Genomic DNA, 22,329 nt, shown 5'->3' on the forward strand with positions numbered 1-22,329 from the left:
GGCTTTTGTGGTTACGATTAATGGCATAGAGTAATAGCTCAAAGAGAGAAAGGCCAAAGATACTGGAGCCATATCTGGTCTTGAGGATTTACATGAATAAATTTTAAACTATGAAGAATAGATCTTGAAGCAGACGGTCATAATAACAGGCATATGGATCGAGCATCTGAGAACAGGGAAGCTAAGCAAATGCACATAAGGGCCAAGGCAAGGTACTTTAGCTACTTCGCTGAAAAATTAAACATGTGTTCCAATATATAGCCAGGGAATACTGAGTCTGAAAAAGGCTGGTAAAAATCGCAGCAGTTTGCTTTGCATCTAGGGTAGCTGATGAAGCAGTTCAGTTTTACTAGGATCAACCGCTACTGCCTCACTGTCGTTATCATCTCGACATGGGCATTGACAATGTTATTGTTATCACCAGGGCCGAATAATCTACCTGGAATTATAATCTGTATTCCAAAAGTTGGTCAACGATATGGGTTGCTCATGACGTGGCAATGAAATGCATGGTGGAGAGATAACTTACACGGCGACAGTCGTGATCAAGCGATAACTTACATGCCCGCAAAACTGAACCAAAGCAAGTATACAGCGGACTTGGAAGATAAGGATGAAAGACATGATGGTGTACCCAGTTGGATTAGCACATTTGGACTCGACCAGTTCAGAACAACGAGGCAACGACAAGGCAAACCACTCGAGGGGGTGCCACATAGTTCGTAGCAGGATTTAGTCAACACTTACATGAAAGTCAGAGCTAAAGAAAAAAAATTGAACCCAAGGAGGCCAGAACACTCGAAATGGTGGAATGGGTAGATACGTTGCAATAGTTGAGCTATGGACTCAGTTTACTTGTTCTGAGGCTGTAGTATCAAAATAGACTGCCACAAAACGTCGCCCACGTAGGTTCGCAGAAAACGACATTGAATTGACTTATAGGAAGTATCTCGGCTTTCCTCTTACATCAGAAAAACGAAAAGGAGGGCAAGACGCCTAGAAACAAAGGGACCCCCTCACAAGGCAACCTCGAGGCAGAAGTTTCGGTCGCCCGACCATAGTTAGACTAGATCAAGTCGAGGGTGTGTCAAAGTGCAGTGTACTGGGGCTGCCTTGAATTTGCCCTCCCATACATATTCATGGTGTAACCTCAGTTTTGACAACGGCTAGTTGCCTCATCACAATCGCTATTCTGTACCGCCCATCGGACTCTATACTCGAGGATGCTTGACAGGTCACACGGCCACGAGGTGGTTAGACGTTGTACTGAAGAGTCGAGTATAGCAAAGCGTGTTGTTGTGCGCTAGACAAGAACTTGATATTCAGACTAGAGCTTCTAGTCGAACATCCTCTTAGATGAAACAAAGTGAAACAAAACGGCACTTGACCTTTTTTTCTTCCACTTTCGCCTCGTTTTGATATGGCATTGGTCGTATCCTAGTCTCAACGTATGAGAAGCCTTGTAAGCCACCCACCAGCATGAACCTACGCCGCAAAACCACGTATAGGATAGGTCACTCCACCTACATTCTATATGTATCGCATATTTCTATGTTTGACATCGGCTGCACTTTGCATCTTTGATTATGCTTTAGCGTATTCGGGCAATAGAACAGCTGACACTAGTATCATCGTGCATAAAACACCAGCGGACAAGGAAGGGTTGTAACTTGCCACCATTTGCACTTTGCTTCCAACGATACGACAGTCGTCACTAAACATTAAAGTGGTAAGCAATTACTTCACCGAAAATGCATTTCATGCGGTATCATTCCTGATATCAGGATATGTACCAATTGGAGTAGAGGTGGAATATGCGTACTCTACAACCGACGTGCTAGGACTGTTTCTTTTCCCAGACATGTGTATCATCCAGCTTACGACAATTGCTTGCATACCCGACTTTCCCGTAAAGATTCAAAATATCCGTCGGACCAACCAAGAATCTCCTGGCTAGTCTCAGTTACAAGCTCCTTGACACAAAGATTCCTCGATATGTCCAACCTTGACCCTGTTCTTCAGTCAGCCTTTGTTCGCCCTTCGCCCTGGTACTGTACTTGTAAAACCACAGCAATAAACTGATTCCACGCTATATTTCTCGATTGTGGCAACATGCTGTGCTATGTTCTTTGCACAAAGCAGTAGTACAGTGCAGCCCCAAGTATATCTCATCAACGAACGTTAAGGCCCAACATGTTCGTAGATATTTCGAGTCAGAGCCTTGGTGTATCTGAGGCAATTATCTGATTTAACAATCCTTCCGAAGAAATCAATGCAGGGTCCTCTCATGCCTTGATAATTGTTACACAGCGTTAAGATCTCCAGATCATCGTTCGTTGGCCGCGAATACCTCACTCACCGAGCGCAGAGTAACACTCCTCGTGAACTTGGAGGTTCGCAATAGGATGGTCGGTGCCTATATTTGATGAGGTGTCGGGAGATCAGCATATCCTGGAAACGGCGATCGCCTTGCTTGCATGTCTCGGCGCGCGCTGGGAAGAACAGACTGTCGGTGCCAAGTCACAGATCGGCTTGAGTCAGCCTCTCGGCAACGTGCCTAATCGTTCGGTGGCCGTATTGAGACAAGATGCGGCAGCACGGTATGGAGTTTCGTTCGAGAAGGCTTGATTTGGGCCATGGGCTTTGCCGACATGACAATGTAAGCCAGCAGTCTAGCCGCATCAACCAGGCGATACTTGACGTTGTACCATATCTAAACAAAGAAAAGACGGGCGACTCAACCATATACCGAACATCCTAGACCGTCTCGGCTGATTATTATGGCTTAGCTTAATCGTAGCCACGGTACAATATTGAATATAACTGGGCTGCAGTAAGTGGATGCTTGTAATGGAGGTATGCGGGCGAACCACTTCAGTCCATCAGAATGTGGCCACGATATGGTTCGCGACTTGGACTGGCCATGCTCCAGACTTCCCTTCCGTCGTACACGACTGAATTTTGTAATCAGATGAATGCATCATTGCCGCGTCGTGTCGGAACTCTCAAGTTGACACGTATCTACGTACAATGTCTCTTAGGGTTCAAATAGACCTCGAATCGCCCACCAGGTCTCATCAACCGACATAGACACCATCCACCATCCAACTCTATAAGACAACTTTTCCAGTCCGCATATCAACAAGTGCAATAAGCCTGCTAAACGACTAGCTTGGCACACTTGTCTCAGCACGGCTGTGCCCCTTCTTAACCTTCAAGCTCACATTCGACCTCCCTCCTTTTAATAAGACACACCCTTTACCATCTCGGCAGCCTTACTTTTCTATCGCACAAGTGGTAGAACTAGAGCTCGGCTGCCCGAGAGTTGCACCCACCCAAGCTCTCCATTGCCAGTCATATATATTAGAGCCCTATCTTCCCCTTCCCCGTTGCTTCAATCCCATACTGGAATTTGCAAAATACCAACTCGAGGCCAATCACACTATGGCTAATCTTCATCCCGTGGGGGCTATGCCTTGTGAGATCGCACCACAAATGCGTCAGCAGCCTCAAGCCTCACGGTCTGTAAGGCCCATGCCTCAGAGCAATGGCGTCTCTGCAGAACCTCCGGCATATATGCCTGTCAACACGCAACCCTACCACCATCCCCCACTCCCCCCCACGGGCCTGCATGGTTCCCCAGATATTCAAATTTCCCAAAGCAGAAGCCCTCAAAGATACAGGGCTCTCCGCCTTGAAAAGGCATCCAGTGGTTCCTCCTGGGAGGAGACCATCATCTCTGAAAAGCCCATGTCTCAATCTGTGATTCGAGACAGAATTGATTGGCTTCAGAAGAACACAAGTTCCGTCACAAGAAAGAAGCAAGAAAAGAATGAAGCCATTCAGAACCAAATCGACAAGGCTCAAGCTGATCTGACCAGGGGAGACCGTGATGTTCGGTTCTACTACAAACTGGCTCAGCTTGAATCTGAATGGCGGGCGGCAGACGATCGCCGACGAGATGACAAAAGTGAGCGGAGCTCTAAAAGACATAGAGGCCACTCAAAGAGAAACAAGTTTCCCAAGTTGGAGAGAGTAGCAATTGTTGCATACTTCGTGAGCACGCCTGCTACTGATCGATATGGCTCCAGGCCTCATGATAGCAACATGCTCCCAAAACAGTCGAAGCAAACCCAACATTCGCAGATTGCCCAGAAAAGTGCAGAGGGTTTGTCTCCTGTCACTTCGAGTTTCACTCGTCCTATTCCTTCAAGTGCCCACGGAAAGGCACCCCTGGTGGCTGATCCAAGGCTGAGAAGCCAGCCCAAACCTATCATCACACAACAGGCTATTGCACCTCAAGTCTCCCAAGCACACCTACCTTATCAAGGCGCCTTCAACATGCCAAAGCAGGATCGCATGGCGTCAGCGAGACACAACGTAGCAATACCCCAAACTATGAACCCCACAAGACGAGCACAGGGGCAGGTCTCTGTTGGGCAACCACCGAAGTTGCCACCAATTCAACTTCCACTTCGCCCTCCTCAGGTCCCAGGACCTCTGTCAGTACCAAAAGCTCCACCAGCAATGCCACCAGCAATCCCAGGTGCACCGAAAGGAGCCACTGGCACAAGTAAACAGCCAACTGCACCAAAGGCGGTCATGGCAGAGTCGAAGTCAAATGTCAAGGATACCATCAAGGTTTATCATGTCTCAGACCAGAGTTCCTCGTCGTCTGATGATGGCTGGTCGGAAGATGAAAGTGAAGGCACAACGCCATCATCTATCAGCTCAGATCAAAGTTTGGGTCAGCGTGGCCGAGGGCGAAGTCCCAAACGCACCCATCCAGACCACCACAGAAACGTGATTATCCAAGATACCCGTCAAGTTGATGGACGTGATAACCTGTCGCAACGACAACGTGTGCGGTTTAACTCCCCAGACAGGTACCTTTACCAAGAAGAAAGTCGCTCGCCAAGGGGAAAATACCACTCCCGATCACGGACAGAAGAGTCACGAAGAGTAGAGCCACCACGTATCATCCAAGTACCAAGACACAGCGTCCGTCATGTGCCCGGCCTTGCACCTCGACGTGACACTTCCAACGACAAATACAACAGTGGCGAGAGACCACTGGAACGGGCACGATTGAGCGACTCTTATCATGACCCTAACATCCAAAGAAACAATGACCGCTTCAAGCATCTTGAGGAAGATGCTCAACGGCGACGCGAGTTCAGGGAGAGACGAGATGATCGAAGAGAAGACGGCGAAAAGTATGCGGAATCGGATTCTCGATGGAGTGATCAGCAAGCTCTAGACTACATGCATCAAAGAGAAGCACGTCGTTCATATCGGTATCATGGATAACATGAAAATCAGTGAGGATAAAAAGAATGCTGGTATTAAGAGGAAGGGACTTTGTTTTGTCTTGGATATCTCATCACTTGTTCAGGTTGCAAGCTCGTATCTCTTTACAGATTGACGATGAGTCTCCTATAATACATGTTTAGGTTGCGGTGCAGGTCCAAGGTTATTACGTGGTGCTGAGTTGAAGATTTTTTATGTACCACTCATTCAAGAGATGATTATAATGACGAATATAGTGATATTGACTTTATTGTTGTGTCCAAATGCGATGCAATTGTAGTCAAGGTTCGGAGTATAGTCCATCATACCTTGTAGCCCTTGATTAGACTCCAAAAAGCAATTAACAACACGTGATCAAGTGTCATCGGTAGTGGGAGGGGTCGCGCCTTGAGCGCGTCAGAGCGGGCGCACTGTTGAGTGAAACTTCATCTGTGGTGGTACTTGACTTGCTCTCGCTACTCCTGGACGCGTTCTGTATTAAAACAGTCGGCCAGTACATGGGTATCCGTACCTGCCTCTAAACATGCCAGGGTCGTGGGGTACCTAGTCGCTGATAGTTTTGTCTTCGTCTAATTGAACTCGAGTCAATTGCTCACAACTTCCTAACGGTTTTTTTTCCTTCTACCTACCTAATTTCTCAACTCCTCCTTCCTTCCTGTCGATTCTAAATTTCCATTCCTTCCCACCTTCCCACCATCGCCACCCAACGACCGTTTATGACGGCAGGCATTAACAGCCTCGCCTTTCGCTCCTCGCCGACACGGGCAATTCTTCTTCGACGAGCTTTGCAACAACAGCTGTCACTGAAATTGCAGTTGCAGCAGCGGGTTCAGGTGCACTCAGGCGGTCCGGTTTATTCACCAGATTTCGAGACAATGTTGCAACGGGCAAGCAGCAAGTACGAGGCCAACGCTCCTCCCCAGAAGAGCCAGGCGAAAGGCGGGCCTTTCCTTCCTTCTAGTAGCCCATCACACAATGCCGATATCAGACAACAACTAAAGAAGCCAAACGCCCCTGCTGTGTCGGCGAGGACGATGCCACCCTTCTCCAAGCCCCTTGAGAATCGATCTTCTAACATGAACCAAGCCTCAAACAACAAGAGAACCCCAGCAGGCCTTGGTAGGGGATCGCTGGCTACACTCTGTGGAGGGTCGAATTCGTTTAGTGAACGACTAGACGTTGTCGACCTCACGGGTTCTGAATCTCAAACCAAAGCACAATCTGCTGTCTTCTTTAACGAAAGTGACTTTAGTGACGACGACGATTTGGATCTTGATTTCAAAGCTCCGTCAGCTCTACCACCTCTTCCCCCAGCTGCTAGCACTCCCACCAAAAGTGTTCCCAACGAAAGAATGCCACAACCACCAACATCGACGCAGACAGACAGGACTATTCCTTGGTCCTCGTCACCCCCTTCACACTTCCTGCCACCTGCACAAAACACATCCGCGGGTTCAACAATGGCCAACATCTCAATGAAGCGTGATTCATCTGGCGACCATCACGACATTGGTGTCCCAGCACATAAAAAGGCCAAAAAGCGTGTACTGCCTCAAAGCTTCAAACAGGAAGAGCCTGAAGACGAGGACGATAACTATGCTTCAGTCATTCAAACACCTAACAACAAGCGGAAAGACTTCCTAAACCCCACTGCTAGCGCCGTCAAGGAACAGAAGAAGCAGTTCAGAAACCAGCGCCAGCAAGAGCAGCCTTCAGCCAACACGGATTTGCCTATGGGTGAGATTCAAGAAATCACAACATCTAATTCCAAAGCCAACTTTGCTGTGTCTTTGAGCGAAGAGCAAAAACATGTCTTGGATCTGGTTGTAAACAAGAACCAGAGTGTTTTCTTCACTGGTGCAGCCGGAACAGGCAAGTCTGTCTTGATGCGAGCCATCATCAAAGACTTAAAGACCAAATATGCAAAAGATCCTGAACGTGTTGCTGTCACAGCTTCCACTGGACTTGCCGCGTGCAATATCGGAGGTATCACTCTGCACAGCTTCTCGGGCATTGGCCTTGGCAAAGAGGACGCTCCAACGTTGATCAAGAAGATTCGACGAAATCAAAAGGCGAAAAATCGTTGGCTCAAGACCAAATGCCTTGTCCTCGATGAAATCTCTATGGTTGACGGCGACCTGTTTGACAAGCTATCACAAATTGGAAGAACAATTCGCAACAATGGAAGGCCCTGGGGCGGCATCCAGCTTATCATCACTGGTGACTTCTTTCAGCTTCCACCTGTACCAGATCATGGAGCCAACAAGGTGACCAAATTTGCTTTTGATGCGTCTACCTGGACCACCTCGATAGATCACACGATTGGACTTACCCAGGTTTTCCGTCAGAGAGATCCCGTGTTTGCAAACATGCTCAACGAGATGCGGCTCGGTCGAATCACTGAGGATACTGTTCGGGCTTTCAAAAGCTTGGAACGACCACTTCAATTCAATGACGGCCTAGAAACCTCCGAGCTGTTCTCGACTCGAAACGAGGTTGAATATTCAAATGAAAGACGCCTCCGGGATCTTCCTGGCAAACCTCGACGCTATGATGCCCAAGATACTGGCAAAGAAGAAGTTCGAGACAAATTGCTGGCGAACATGATGGCGCCCAAGTCTATTGTTCTGAAGGTGAACGCTCAAGTCATGTTGATCAAGAACCTTGATGAATCACTAGTCAACGGATCCCTGGGTAAAGTCATCGGCTTCTCGGATGAGAAGACGTTTGACATGTCCCCACCTGATGAGTACGACGAGGATGACCAATCAGCCAAAGCCAGAAAGAAGCTACTCAAGTCATTTCAACATGAATCGGAGTCAAGTGCGAGCGATAAATACCCCGTGGTCCAGTTCATGGCAGGAGACGGCACATCGCGTGTGATTCTCTGCCAGCCCGAAGAATGGAAAGTCGAATTGCCTAACGGCGAGGTTCAAGCCAAACGCGCCCAACTCCCTCTGATCCTGGCCTGGGCACTTTCCATTCACAAAGCCCAAGGCCAAACCCTGGAGCGAGTAAAGGTCAACTTGGGACGCGTATTCGAGAAAGGCCAGGCCTACGTTGCTCTCAGTCGAGCCACTACTCAGGATGGTCTGCAAGTTTTGGGCTTCCAAAAGGCCAAGGTCATGGCCCATCCTCGGGTCATAGATTTTTACAACAAACTCTACAGTGCAGAAGAAGCGCTCGGCAAGCCGAAAGCCCAATCTATCACCAGCTTCGTATCCAATCGCATCGGGTCCGCGCCTTCAAGGGCACCAGCGCCCAAGAAACCAGCGCCACAGGTGGTGGATCTAGACGATGAAGAGGAGGCGATGGCTGCTGCGTATGGTAACTGAACAGGTCATGTCTGAGTTCTGTTCACATGATAAGCGTTTACTGCACATGAGTGCATTTGTATGATACAAGAGTGGCAGTTGGGGCGTAGCTTGTTATAGAGATAAAGGCAGGGAATGCACGAGGGTCGATTTGGTTGGGATGAACCTGGCAAGGATTAGTAGATGTCAGGCTGTTCCTTATTTATACTTAGACGGACGCTGCGACTTATGATAATACCAAATGACGAACAACTACTTAACTCCAATAAATTACAGGCCACCCCGTTGATTTTTTTATGTGATGATGTTATTGAAAGCCTCGGCTACAGCTCTTTTTCAAAGTACCGAGCATGGCAGAACCACGGCAGGTGCTTCTCTCATACAGAGTATATGCATGTTTAATTACCTTAGTAGTCTAGTACCTACTACTCGCCCAGGGTTCTGTGCTACGTACCTACGTTCTTTACCAGCCACTGTATTAGCCAATCCAAGACATCGATCATAAATGTCAAATCCAGCCAGTGCACTTTACGCTTTTAGCTCAAGGGCGGTTGCAAACTGTGACGCAGACCGAGCGAACAGACTATCCATCATCTTCTTATCGATAAGAAAGTTGGCAACTTCGTTCCCACGCGAACTTCCCAACCTTGCCCCATGTCCAGATGGAAGTTCTCCCACCAAGACAAAACACCCCATCACACAACATCGCAATCCCGAAATCAGACCGAAATCCTCACGACAACCCCCCCCCCCCGTATACGGCTCAGACATTGCAGAGTCTGAGCTTTAAAGCTGCGTTATTAGAGTACTACACGACTCCGTTGTGAAGAAGCCTTAGTGTCGACCTCCCCTCGTTTTGCCCCATCCCGCCGCTTCAAAACTCCATCCGTCATCAGTTTTCAGGTCGATAACCTCGACCGCCCGCTCGCCTTAACTTTGCTGCGACACACGAAACACAATTCCAGACCCGCTGTAGAAGCACTACCTACTCGCAGACGCGACGCTGTACAGTTGAGGCCCTTTCTTCGAGCCCAACCAAGACTTTCATGATCTTGAAGGAGTGACGATCTTCTCCATACAAACTTTCGCGCCGACGATCAAAACTTCTAAACGATTATTTAAATTCTACGGACCAATCCTCAATATGGCAAATCAATTCATAGGATTGCACATGCGGGTGGTACTGAGAGATCCTCCGGGGAATGAGTTCACAGGAACAGTTGTGGACGTGCAGGCGGGCAGCGGCTTGACCTTGACTAACGGTAAGTTGAAACTACGCCGCAGAGAAACACCACTAATATTTTGAGCTGCAGTATTCGTGGCAAACACCAAGCAATGGTTCCCATCCATACAAATCCCCGCAGCTAACATTGCTGATCTATCCGAGGTTAAGGACGAAGTACCAGCAACGTATGCGCCCGCCCCTGTCGAACCTATCGTCGCTGCATCGACTTTGACAAAACCACCCGCGCAGCCTACCTTTGTTGACCCGGCCATTCTCAGCCTGGGACGACCGCCAGCGCCAGCGACACCTTCGGGATCCGATACAAGGGCTTTGGCGAAAGAGAGTGAGAGAACAGAATTGCCGGGCATTCCCGTAAAGGTTGCAGCCTCTACACCTGGACGGCCTACCCCTGACTACGATTTGTCAGGTTCTGTCAAAAATTTGGCCATTGGCGAAACGTTGACGGAAACTGGCAACGGTGATATACCTGAGGGCCATGCCAACCGATCTGCTAAGAAAAAGAATGCCAATCGTCGCTCACGTCAAACCAAACAAGGGAAGGGTCAGCGTGTGGAAGAGGACGGTCTGGCTGCTGAAGGTTCGCCTGCTAGTGGGCGAGGCAAGGGGTGGAGGCAAACGCCTATTTTGCAGAGCACATCTTCCTTCCAGCCATTTCACTTCTTGAAAAAGAGCACCAAGGGGCGCAAGGGTACACTTGATAATGGTTGGGCATCCGAGGACGTCACAGAGGAGATGGGTGATTTCGACTTTGAAAACAACCTAGCGAAATTTGACAAAGCCACCATTTTTGACCAGATGAGAAGGGAGGATCAGGTCGATGATGCGAGCCGATTAGTAGCTCATAACCGGAAGCCGAAGCCTGGTACGGCTGGCGGTAAGAATTTGCATTACACAGAAAATGTACTGGATCTGCCTCCGACCGCCAAGAAAGACGCATATTCGTGGAATAGCGAAGCGGATGACGGGCTGAACGGGGCAGAGAGGCTCTCGGGGCGGGATGTTCGAAGCAGTCAGAGCAACCGGAGGGCTGACAGCAAATCCGGCCCTTCGCGGAGATCACAGTCACGTAAAGCAAGTGCCGTTGCGACATCTGGCGGTCTTCCGCTGACCCGCGTCAACTCTGGCGTACGTGCAAGCCACTTGTCTCGCTTGTCCATTTCTCGACCAGAGTCCCGCAGTACTAACAGCAGGCAGCAAGGTCACCCGCCGGGCCTATACCTGGTCCCTTCGCACAAGCGTCTTGAAACCGTGTCTGCCCTGCAGATGCTGAATCTCGAAAACATTGCTGCAAACGAGGTTGGACTGACGGAGCAGCTCATGGCCGAAAATGGAGGACGAGGCATTGCTGAGGTGATATTTACGGCCTTGACAGATCCTGCCATCAAGGTGCGGTTCGGACTTGCTGGTGCTAATCCGTCCTCCAGCGCTACATTAAGTAGTCCAGCTGTGGTGATCCTAGCTGGAAATAACAAATCAGGCATGCGAGCAATTGCTGCCGCGCGTCATCTTCGAAACAAGAACGTCAACATGCTCGTGTGTCTGGTGGGTATTGAACGAGAAAAGGACCTGCTTGAAGACCTACGACAACAAATTCAACTATATCGAGCTTTTGGCGGCAAGATTCTTAGTAAAGTTGATCTTTTCGAGCACTTGCGCAAGGCGTCATCATCAGGATCGCCCGTATCAGTGGCTCTTATTGTCGATGCTCTGCTGGGCTTGACTATTTCATTTGAGGAATTGCGGACTGGTGACCAGGCTGCTGTATACGAGTTGATGGAATGGGCGAACCGCAACGAAGCCTTTGTGCTCTCAGTTGATGTCCCGACGGGCATCGACCCGACTTCTGGAAAAGTAGCAGTGATTGATGGCAGTCGACTATTTGTTAAGCCACGATACGTTGTTGCCATGGGAGCTCCCAAGCGAGGTCTGCTCGAGGCTGTGACGCCCCCAGATGAGGACGACCCGCAAAACATGAACAACACTGCTCACGATGATGAGTGGCGTCTCTTCATTGCAGATATCGGCCTGGGTAGTGCTGTATGGAGGAAAGCTGGAACCAAGATTCGACGAGGCATCGACTTCGATGAGAAGTGGGTACTCGAGATGAAGTATTCAGATGGCCAGCATGATGAAAGCGACTACGACGAAGAGTAGCATGGAGCGCGAAACCAGCGTAGCGGTCATGCAATAAGAAAAGGAAAGGAAATGAAAAGTTGGACCGTTGATTTATTGCATTGGTTGTGACGGAAAATGGTCCGGTGCATTTTTCGAAAACAAAAGGCGTTGGGTGGTACTAGTTATTCCGGCGCGAAAGGAAGGGGTGCATATATATTATAGGTGCATGGAGGTTACTCGACACCGAATACCCAGGAGTTTAGTCGAAATCCCTATTTCGATTTTTTAATATGCTTTTCAAAAATAGATTATTGGATGATGATAGATTACACATAAAAATATAGTTAATCAAAGACAAAGTAAGGAAACAAAAAGAGCCAAGTTTGCCAAGTCTGGAGAAGGTTGTGCTATGCTGTGCAGAGGCTAAGAGGCCAGGTTCCGGGAAACGTTAAGCTTTGCCAAGCCGTTTGTGATTTTCGTGTGCATGTGCAGGCTTGGCACTTTATAAAGCTTGATTCGATTTGTGCCAATGCTGTTATATGACGTGAGAAATTGGCTACGGTGTGTGACAAGCAGGTTTATTGGGGAATCCATCACCACGTAGGGGCTGCAAACACGTATTCGACTCAGTACCTGTTGCGAGTTCCATATATGGATTGCTCTGCGAGCAACGTACGATTTTATTTCTGTAGTATCTCGATGGACTGTTGAAGATATGAATAGAGAGTTGCCTAGTAGTTCTTGAGAGCCCATATTTCTAAGGTCGGGTTCCATTCTCCATCCACGCGAGGTAATGTCTTTTCACCTGAGCATGAGGTTGGGCGATTCGTGTTGTTGTTAGTATAAGGTTTAACATAAAGTTTAAGTTGAAGAGGTCAGATCTGGCCACGAGGCTTCGTTATTGCCAGTCGATCGGTAATATATCCATCAATCATTCGCAAACGTACGTACGGGCTGTTATGTATTGCTAGTAGGTTAATTTTGTGGAAAGACTGGAGGTTGCCAACCCCAGGATTGCACAGTGTGTCTTTAGTCTGCGGCTGAGGCTGTCAAATGTGGAGCTACCCAGGATGTTTTGGTGAACATGAAGATACTAAAAGCAGTAATGTCCGATCTCTTGGACGATGAAAGATGCTTGGAGCGCGAGCACTGGAAATTAGAATTTTATTTTTATATACAGTACCTATCTTGTCGAAGATGTGATGTATACTTTCACCCTTCGCGTTGTAATCGTAACCATCACCACCAGTACCCTGATTTTTCTCTAACAAGAGGCGGGGTGGATAACTGCTAGCGATCATCCCTATTGTTTGAGAAATTGGGGCTATTCAGACGAAAGAGGATAAATCGAGCGCTCATCAGGGCCTCGATGATTTTTTAGGGGTTGGGTTGGAGAGAGGGGTCTGTCTCTCTCTAGGTTCAGTTCCATTCCAGCCCTGTCGCTTGTCAACCCTGTCAGCCACTGTGTTCAGTACCTACAGTTACGGACAATTTTTGGCCCGTCCATGGGTTCGGTATTGCCGTTGAACCATCCGGAAGTTTACAAGCTCGTGGTGAATTGTGGCAGGTTCCTTTTGGTTCTGGGCGCGCAGCCAAAACCGCTGACCCGAGAACGGTTTTGCAGATTGTTGATTGCAGTGCAATTGAATTGTTAACGACAGCCCGCGCAATGCGCAGCCATATATCCATTTCTTCTCAGCCTTTTGTTGGTAATACGTATTGTACTGTGCTATGGAGTGATAAATGTCGCTCAAGCATCTGACACTGCAACATGCCGCGATCATACAGTGCGTCGCTAAACAAAGAGAGAGGAGGAAACAGAGGGAGAAGACGGAAATCCTTACCCAGTCATCCATAACAAGGAGATCCCCAGAATTGTGCTCCGTCTCTCTGCCTGATTGTTCCACAGTAAATCAACTGTAATCTCTCTAGTGACGCGAACAAAAACGAACGGACCAAGAGCTTAATTGTTGTGCCAAATTTCTTCTATTGCCTATGGCCTAAGCATCAGAAACAACTTGTTTTCTCTTTCTTTTTCACTATCGCGATTACTTCTTCTTAATGCGAGAGAAGTGCGCTTAAAGCTTAGTGTGCATCGGCATCTAAAAGACTTCTTTGACTCTTCCAGATCGCCACTACATATTGCCCGATCTCCAAGAAAGCTCCTACTGCAGGCCTCCCACGCAGGAATCGATAGTCGGCGACGAGGCCAAGACTTCAATTGACTCTCATCGTCACTGTCAAGTCTGGACCTGGTTGAAGTTTTGCTACTATCCCATTAAAGCCTATTCATAGTACAATTAATCAACTCTACCACGTCTCACTTCATCCCATACATACATACCACACTCAGCTTATTTCTGTCAATCAATTCCTGTTCTATCCCCGTCCGCCATCCGCAAGAGAAACAAACCCCGACTCGAATCGACTCCGCCTCCTTCCGTTAAGAGGCAAGGGCCCGCCATAATCAGTCACGTACCCCCTACTCTCTAACCGTACTGTATTGTCTGTACTGTACTGTACGAATACTGCACAAGTATCTTTTATTAGATTGGAAGCTAGATCCAACCAGTCCAGCCCGCGTTAGAATCCTCCCGTCCCAGTTTCCCCCCACGATCACCTTCGAACCGCGCCTCAACACACTCGTTTTCTTAATCGACAACCGTCGGAAACTGTCACATTCAGCCGCATTCAATTACGAGTCTACTGCGAAAGAGATCCCGGCCGATATCACCGTGTCGCTTACTTCCGGAAAAGTGCCTCCCATGGCGACCGTTTGAGCGATCCCGAACTTGAATACGATTCCAACTCGCGAAAACCGTCAACTCAACTCGCGGCTGGCCGTTCAATTACACTGCCTAACTGAACAACGGGCCAGCCGCAATCATGACCGCCGCCGGCTTGATCAGCGCGACCATAACGGCGCCCCCTTCCCTATGCACGACAACACTTCTACCTGACACTGGAGTTATGACACTGGGACTCGATGGCGTCCCTACGATATTGACCGAACCCGCGGTATACCAAATACCATGCCCGACTCACGATATTCTCCCTCGAGCCGAAGTCCATGTGACATACGCTGCTTCAGGCGATGAGAGCAGTCTCACTCAGCATGAACTGTCAGACAGCAGCCCAAAATTCTCAGACTTTCGCGATCCCTTTTACGCCTCTACTTTCCCAATCTGTTACGCCCTCGCCGCGACTACCGTCACTGCGTACATGCTGGTTATCATGCTCTTCGTTACTCCCCGATCTTTCCTTGACGGAGGAATTGTTTACCTAGGCCGAAAATCCGCTTTCACTCACAGCTCCAACAATAGCGTCACCATTGGTGGCCGGCCATGGCTACAGAAAGTTGCCGCTCTAACCGTCGCCATTTCACTAACTATCGCGTCGGCCGACACCTTCAGAGTAGCTAAAAGCCAGTATACGTGGGGGATTCAGAATGCGAATCAACTGCAGGACGAAGTGATGAACAGCGTCGAACTCAAGGTGATCCGACTTGTTTCCGATACGTTTTTATGGCTAGCCCAAGCCCAAACTCTTATCCGACTCTTTCCCAGACACCGAGAAAAGATCATTATCAAATGGGTTGCATTCGCGCTCATCACTCTTGACGTTGTGTTCAGTGCTGTTACCAGTTTCAAATACTCAGACAACGGCATCAACACAACCGCGCGACCCAAGAACTTTGTTCACCCAGTCCCTGCCCTCAGTTACCTCTTCCAGCTTTCCCTCGGTTTGCTGTACGCCGCCTGGGTTGTCTATTTTGCGCTAATGAAGAAACGTTACTCTTTCTATCACCCTTTTATGAAAAACATCAGCTTCGTCGCCATCATTTCTCTTATTTCGATTCTGATCCCCGTTGTTTTCTTCATTCTCGATATCTCTCAGCCTGATTTCACTGGATGGGGAGATTATGTGCGATGGGTTGGTGCTGCAGCCGCCAGTGTTGTTGTATGGGAATGGGTGGAAAGGATTGAGGCTTTGGAACGCGAGGAGAAGAAGGATGGTATTCTCGGCCGAGAAGTTTTTGACGGAGACGATACTCTCGAAATCAACGCATCCGAGTTCCCATGGCTCCGTAATCGCAAGAGCAGAAAAGGCGGCAGTTCAGGCGGTGGTAGCGATGGAGATCGACCACAGATGTCTGCGACTTCTGCCAACGGCTGGCCCACTGTCTCTTCTATTGCCAACAGATATCGCGGTCAGAACAATGGTGCATTTGCCGAAACACTTGATCAACCTTTACAAAGAGGGACAGCCAGAGGATTGCGACCTGTGATATGGCCGACCCGACCGGCGCCTGCTGCTACACCTATTAGTCGTGCAGATACGGCCAGCGCTGCGAGCACAGTCTATGCTGTCAGGTACCAGGCACCCTCAGAGACAACTTCACGAACCCCCGATCCTATGCCACTTCCCGGTGTGGTCGACTTGAGTCAGCAAAGCAGCACGCCTCCAAGCCAACAACTGAACGACGAATCCAGCTCTTCCAATCAGGCCCCCGCCTCTCTGCAAAACAGTATTGTTGTGCCACCCACGTCACAACAACCTGTAGATTTAGAAGCCAATTCACCAAATTCATCAGCTCGAGGCGGTTGGCGAAATCTTACTTTTGCGAGCTCGACTTTAAATCGACCAAACGAGGATGCGTCGACGGATGTGGCGCAACGCTCAGACGGCAATGTGGCAGCAGCTCGTGAAGGACGGGCAAACAGTTCCAGCCGATGGGATCTAAAGGGTCGCTTGGAGGACTTTGCAGCAAACCAAGCCGAGAAACTACGAGATCGCATGCGAACAGCTCCCAACACTGAGAGCCTCCCCGTAACGGTCATACCGGCTCCTCCCCGAAGAGGAGCCGCCCTGCAGCAGGTTCTGGAGGAGGAGGAACTCAACACCACAGACCGGCAATCACCGCAATCGTCAAGCAGGCACCCTTTTGCGAACCACAACAGCACGACCAGTCAGAGCAGCGCGTCGAGGGATGCGTCAGGAGAAGTGGGACGTCTAGACAGGAGCCGAAGCACATCCTCGGGCAGTCCAGGGAATGGGCCTATTCCGCCTAACAATCCACCACTTTGGCGGGGCGTCCGTCCGAGACCGGCCAACGAAGACGATTTCTACGATGACTCTGACGATGGTTCGTTATCGGATAGGTCCTCTTTGGATCACCCGAGACAAGACTCAGATTCACCGGGAACCCGCCGAGCGACCTGAAATTTTGTGTGCTGATAGTTGTGCATCAAGCGAGGCGTTGTTTTCTGTTAAAAAAAGACTGGTGTTTGAACGGGCATTGGGATGGTTTGTATGAATGATACCCCTGGAATGAATGCATCATTCCTCAAATGTATATCTATGGGAGGGAATTACAAACATGACGGCCACATTCAGAGCTCTGTATGTATTGCATGGGTTCAGGCGTCAAGCAAGAATTATGGCGTTATATTGATGGAACTGGACGAGTGCACATGCTCCATTTGGAAGAGCTTTGTATACTGCACTTGGAATTACTTGATAGCGGCTTATATAGGATCCAATGATATTATATGACAATCAAAGACGGCAGCAGTTGAGCAAGACAGGCAGGCCGTTTAGTTGTTTTAGATTATGAGTTCAACTTCACTTATACAACAGTTGCTTTCGGAAGTGAGGGCTGGTTAATACAATCAAGACTGTAAAAGGGTTACATTGCTGATGGTCAAAAGTAGATTTCGGCATGACGTATTGGCGCATGTCAGGTGCAAATGAAGTGAGCATGTGCCAGAGCGAAAAACAATAATTCTCGGTACGCTCGGATGACAGAACACAAAGGTGCGCATGAATCAATGCGAGAACAATGCGATGGATGATATTATATGACAGGAATGGGGGAGTATATCGACAACCAACTTGTCGTGTTTATTGAGACAGTATTCAATGGCTGGTTCTGTTTCTTGTACGTGACCTTTTCTGCAAAGCGAATAGAAAATAATTGAAAATGTTGAAACAGTACTATACCAACAAATTCTAAGAGAAAATTAGTGACATGTCCCCCCTGAAGTCGGAGCTGACAGGCCCTGGCCAGGTCAAATCAACAAGAAACGCTTGGATAATCTTAATCTTGGAGCCCGCGGACGCCTAGAGTGTCCCCCTGTCCCACATTGTGGAGATCCCCTTGTTTTCTAGAGGGGCTTGTAGAAGCATTCAACACGAGCGATTGCTTCAGAAAACGTTTAGAGAAACAGGAACTGTAAAGTTTAAAAGAGTAAGCTTAAACTTTTATACGGAATGCTTTTATATATATAAAGCAATTCCAATGGTCTCTGCGTAAAACCCTAAGTGAAGAGTTTCCCAGACCGACTTACAGTGCTCAAGCCATCATGGAAATGGAACCCAGATAGAAGGAAGGCACAATGCAACCATGCCAAGCCAATCATCGAATCCTCTCCCGTCTCGGCTTACCCACCTAAAAATCTCCCCTCCACTAACAGCTCCCTCTAATACAACTTGTTCAGCAAGCAACGATCCCGCACAATCCGCAACTTGATTCTCTTCATCGCTCTTCTCATCCCATCTCTTCTTTTCTCAGTCACCTGGCTGCCTCTCCTTCTTCATTACAAAACCAAGATAGGGGAGAAGAGAGCCACGAGTCGCGCAAAAGTCACAATCCTTTTCTTCATATATATTGACCTATCCTTCTTCCATCCTCTTTGCGACTGAAACATATCCTTCCTCCTTTGCGCTACTGTTTACGAAAATAGGGGTGCAAGCGTCTACCACCACAAACCAAGACAACTTATTTGTGATCTCTACACATCGAAACGTAGCATACGATAGGCGAGAATGTCGGGCTCAGAACCTTTCCCGCTGCTGAACACGGCAAACGATCAGCTGCATCAGCGTCACCAAGCAACTTCGTCGGTGTCGGTCAGCAACACCACAGCCACCCAGGACGCCATCAACAATGCCCGAAAGCGACGTAAGAGCAGCGCTTTGGGCGGAGAGATTCGAGGTGACACAGGTGCACCGGCATTTGCTTCCAGTCGTGCCAGTCTCGATGCTACTGTATGTCTCTGCGCTGTTCCATGTCCTCCACCTGCTCTTCTTTAACTAACATGTCTCTAATACAGTCAGATGGGCGAAAGCGCCTTTCGAAAAGACGTCGTGCTCGTGGTTTGATCGCCCGAGCCAAACAGACAATGATCAAGCATACTTGGGTCCTCCCTGCCATCCTCCTCACCCTTTTCCTCGTCGGATATGCTTTCAACCCTACCGAATCCAACCCTATCCATAACTTCATCTTCCTGTCCTACAAGCTGCCACAAGATGATTTGAGTGCGCCAGCCCAGTACGGAAAGGGTCGCTGGGATCTCGCCTTTGTCTCGTTTTACACAATTGTCTTGTCTTTCACCCGCGAGTTCATCATGCAGGAGCTCCTTTCACCTCTGGCCCGTTACTATGGTCTCAGTCGTGGCAAAAAGGCTCGTTTCATGGAACAAGTCTACACTGCTATTTATTTCGGCGTCCTTGGACCCGTTGGTCTCTGGGTCATGAGCCACACTCCTGTGTGGTACTTCAACACCTACGGCATGTACGATGGCTTCCCCCACCTAACCAATCTGGCACCTGTCAAGTTCTACTACCTTTTCCAGGCCGCCTACTGGTCCCAGCAAGCCATTGTTCTTCTTCTAGGCATGGAGAAGCCTCGCAAGGATTTCAAGGAGCTCGTTGGGCATCACATTGTTACCCTTGGGCTCATTGCCCTGAGCTATCGCTTCCACTTCACTTATATCGGTCTGGCCGTCTACACCACCCATGATATCAGTGACTTCTTCCTGGCTACATCCAAGACACTCAACTACATCGATTCTCCCCTCGTAGGCCCTTACTTTGGAGTATTCATGATGGCCTGGATCTACCTGCGCCACTACCTCAACCTCAAGATCATCTGGTCACTCTTTACTGAGTTTGAAACTGTCGGACCTTTTGAGTTGAATTGGGAGACCCAGCAGTACAAGTGCCGTATCGCCCAGGTCATTACTGCCTCTCTTTTGTGCGCTCTTCAGGCTCTGAACCTCTTTTGGCTCTTCTGTATCGCGCGAATTGCCTGGCGATTTGTCAGCCAGAACGATCTTCAAGATGACCGATCCGAGGATGAGGATGACGGTGAGATTGAGGATGACGAGGTTGCCAGCCCTTCTTCCAAGGCCAACGGCAGCACAAATGGCCATGCCAATGGTCATGCAAACGGCAAGACCGCGGCAGACATGAAGAATTAGATGCAAAGGCATCTCAAAATGGCATCAACGACTGCTGAAGGCAGAACGCCGGAAGAGAGAAGTTCATGATTCTTCACTGTCAAAAAAGTGATTGGAAAGTAAAGATCAGGTTGAGACGAATTAATGGATCAGCATAATATTTATGACCACAGCGAAGGGGGCCCACGAAAACGGAGGCGTATAATTGATTGCACCTCTCCCTTTTGAGAGTATGGAAGGGGGTGATTTAGATCGAATGGTGACGGAGTTCAAATGGGAGTGGTTGGATCTCACAGTCGCTTTTGTATCAAACATGCCGGCGTCCCGAGAGAATCCGCGTTATCCGGACTAATCAACTGTTCTGTTGCGGTAGGTTGCCGAGTTGGACGACATACATGCGTTGACTTGCTTTGTCGATGCGAGGAGGCATGGATGTCGCTCTTGGGCCAAGAAGTGAGGAGGTTCTTGGACAAACGTCCAGACCAGACACCGTTGATATGGGATGGGGTCTTTCACCTATATTATATGTGCGACACTCCTTCTGGCCTCAAACAACCCGCCTGCAGCAGCAGTACACCATCTCTCTCGGGCCATGTATTTACACATGCACATATTCTTGTACAATCACTTACCAATATCTATACGAACACACTTAATAATACTACCACCTTGACGCTCGCTATCTTTACTCCACACAGGCGCTGCACTATTCACACTCCTTCCTGCCTGCAACGTTGGGCCAACCCGATCTGTGTCAGTGAGTGGCTTACATCTTGTAGCTGAGAGCATTAACACGCGTCAACTTGACACTTTTTACAACTTGCAGGCCCAATTATTGACTCGCCTCTCTCGTGTTACTCCAAGGTCCAAACAACAAACATGTCTATCGTGTGGAGTCTGTCCATCGTTCGCCCCAATGGATACTTTTCTCTGGAACTCCATCGACAGCGCATTAACTGTGTTCGAGAGGACACGCGTAAGCCGCTACTAGCGAGCTCTAGCATCTCCGTACAACGAGTAGCAACCCGTATTGAAGGAAGTCAACAATAGTGATGTGTTCTATTTGTGGCCTACTCAAACTGCAGACACTTGTCCTATACAGAAATCAGTCCATTTGCATTTTAACACTCCCGTGGACACGCACTCTTCAAGTGTACACATACCCCCCTTGTGTGTTGAAAGAACGCAGTCTCAAGTCTAGGTAGCCACTCAGATATTGCAACACCACGCGGGGCAACGCTTTCGAATATGTTACATTAGCAATGATGACTTTCCTATCAAGGCTACAGGGTACTTCTTCCTCAACAGATGTGGCAAAGCTGGAACTCCATACAAGTGGCCCATCACAATATGTGCTGCTGCTGCTGTGGACAAAAACGGCGATGAGATTGGCGGAGGATAATCGCCGCGAGATAGTCCCACGCCGCAGACATACACCGATTCAAAACAGGCCAAATCAACCTTGTTTCTGGACCCTTGCCCGACGGTTCGTTCCTATAATGGCGTCAAATGGTGATTAACTCAATGGGTCTTTCAGGGGTCAAGGTCGACGGGATTACGGTGAGCCCCTCGTTATGCTGGTTATTACTGCCCCTCCGTGGATCCCGGTATCCGGGGTGGCGGGTCCGGACATAGTGGACCCAATCACCTACCGCCTGAGCCCCGAGCACAGCCTCAACACGGAACTGGCTTTAACGGGCGGCACGAGACAATTCAAGTAAAATAAGTGTAATCTCCATCATCACACAGATCATGTTATACGTTACATATCATCTATCCGCTCAACAGACTGACACGTGGATGCAATGAGGCAAATCATCTAGACCATGAAAAACTGAAAGACCTTATTCGCTTGCTGGCTTGCCTGTTATGCTATGCTATGTTGCGCTATGCTGTGGTAGCCCATGCTCCCATATTCTTGCTTGAATCGGGCACAATAACTTGCAGTCGATACTTGTCCTGTCCGAAATGGGCAAATAAATTACTTGTCGTGTTGGTCTTCTATGAAATAGCATTCCTGCATCCTACGTTTGAATGGTTTTGACCATCAACAGAAAAACAGAAAACGTCCCTTGATTTTCCCTTCGCTTCAATAATAGCA

General features: G+C 48.7%; 6 protein-coding genes across 6 annotated transcripts; all 6 read left to right on the top strand.

Moving 5' to 3' along the window:
- Positions 1–2,651: 2,651 nt before the first annotated feature.
- FGSG_05521 (uncharacterized protein) lies at positions 2,652–5,310 on the top strand (the record flags this gene model as incomplete). Its single annotated transcript, XM_011325766.1, has 3 exons — positions 2,652–2,659; positions 2,835–2,856; positions 3,274–5,310. The coding sequence occupies 3 exons, from the start codon at positions 2,652–2,654 to the stop codon at positions 5,308–5,310; spliced, it is 2,067 nt and encodes a 688-aa protein (XP_011324068.1).
- Positions 5,311–6,185: 875 nt separating this feature from the next.
- FGSG_05522 (uncharacterized protein) lies at positions 6,186–8,645 on the top strand (the record flags this gene model as incomplete). The annotated part of the gene is made up of 1 exon (XM_011325767.1): positions 6,186–8,645. The coding sequence occupies one exon, from the start codon at positions 6,186–6,188 to the stop codon at positions 8,643–8,645; it is 2,460 nt and encodes an 819-aa protein (XP_011324069.1).
- A 1,123-nt stretch (positions 8,646–9,768) lies between these two features.
- FGSG_05523 (uncharacterized protein) lies at positions 9,769–12,024 on the top strand (the record flags this gene model as incomplete). The annotated part of the gene is made up of 2 exons (XM_011325768.1): positions 9,769–9,886; positions 9,938–12,024. The coding sequence occupies 2 exons, from the start codon at positions 9,769–9,771 to the stop codon at positions 12,022–12,024; spliced, it is 2,205 nt and encodes a 734-aa protein (XP_011324070.1).
- A 2,847-nt stretch (positions 12,025–14,871) lies between these two features.
- Positions 14,872–17,505, top strand: FGSG_05524 (uncharacterized protein; the record flags this gene model as incomplete). Its single annotated transcript, XM_011325769.1, has 1 exon — positions 14,872–17,505. One exon carries the CDS (start codon positions 14,872–14,874, stop codon positions 17,206–17,208), a length of 2,337 nt encoding a protein of 778 aa, XP_011324071.1. The 3' UTR covers positions 17,209–17,505.
- A 1,308-nt stretch (positions 17,506–18,813) lies between these two features.
- FGSG_05525 (uncharacterized protein) lies at positions 18,814–20,907 on the top strand (the record flags this gene model as incomplete). The annotated part of the gene is made up of 2 exons (XM_011325770.1): positions 18,814–19,035; positions 19,101–20,907. 2 exons carry the CDS (start codon positions 18,814–18,816, stop codon positions 20,247–20,249), a joined length of 1,371 nt encoding a protein of 456 aa, XP_011324072.1. The 3' UTR covers positions 20,250–20,907.
- A 200-nt stretch (positions 20,908–21,107) lies between these two features.
- Positions 21,108–21,949, top strand: FGSG_05526 (uncharacterized protein; the record flags this gene model as incomplete). The annotated part of the gene is made up of 4 exons (XM_011325771.1): positions 21,108–21,204; positions 21,314–21,398; positions 21,511–21,714; positions 21,766–21,949. The coding sequence occupies 4 exons, from the start codon at positions 21,108–21,110 to the stop codon at positions 21,947–21,949; spliced, it is 570 nt and encodes a 189-aa protein (XP_011324073.1).
- Positions 21,950–22,329: the final 380 nt, after the last annotated feature.

The sequence above is a fragment of the Fusarium graminearum genome, chromosome 3, assembly GCF_000240135.3.
Source record: "Fusarium graminearum PH-1 chromosome 3, whole genome shotgun sequence".
Classification (NCBI taxonomy): Eukaryota; Fungi; Ascomycota; class Sordariomycetes; order Hypocreales; family Nectriaceae; genus Fusarium; species Fusarium graminearum.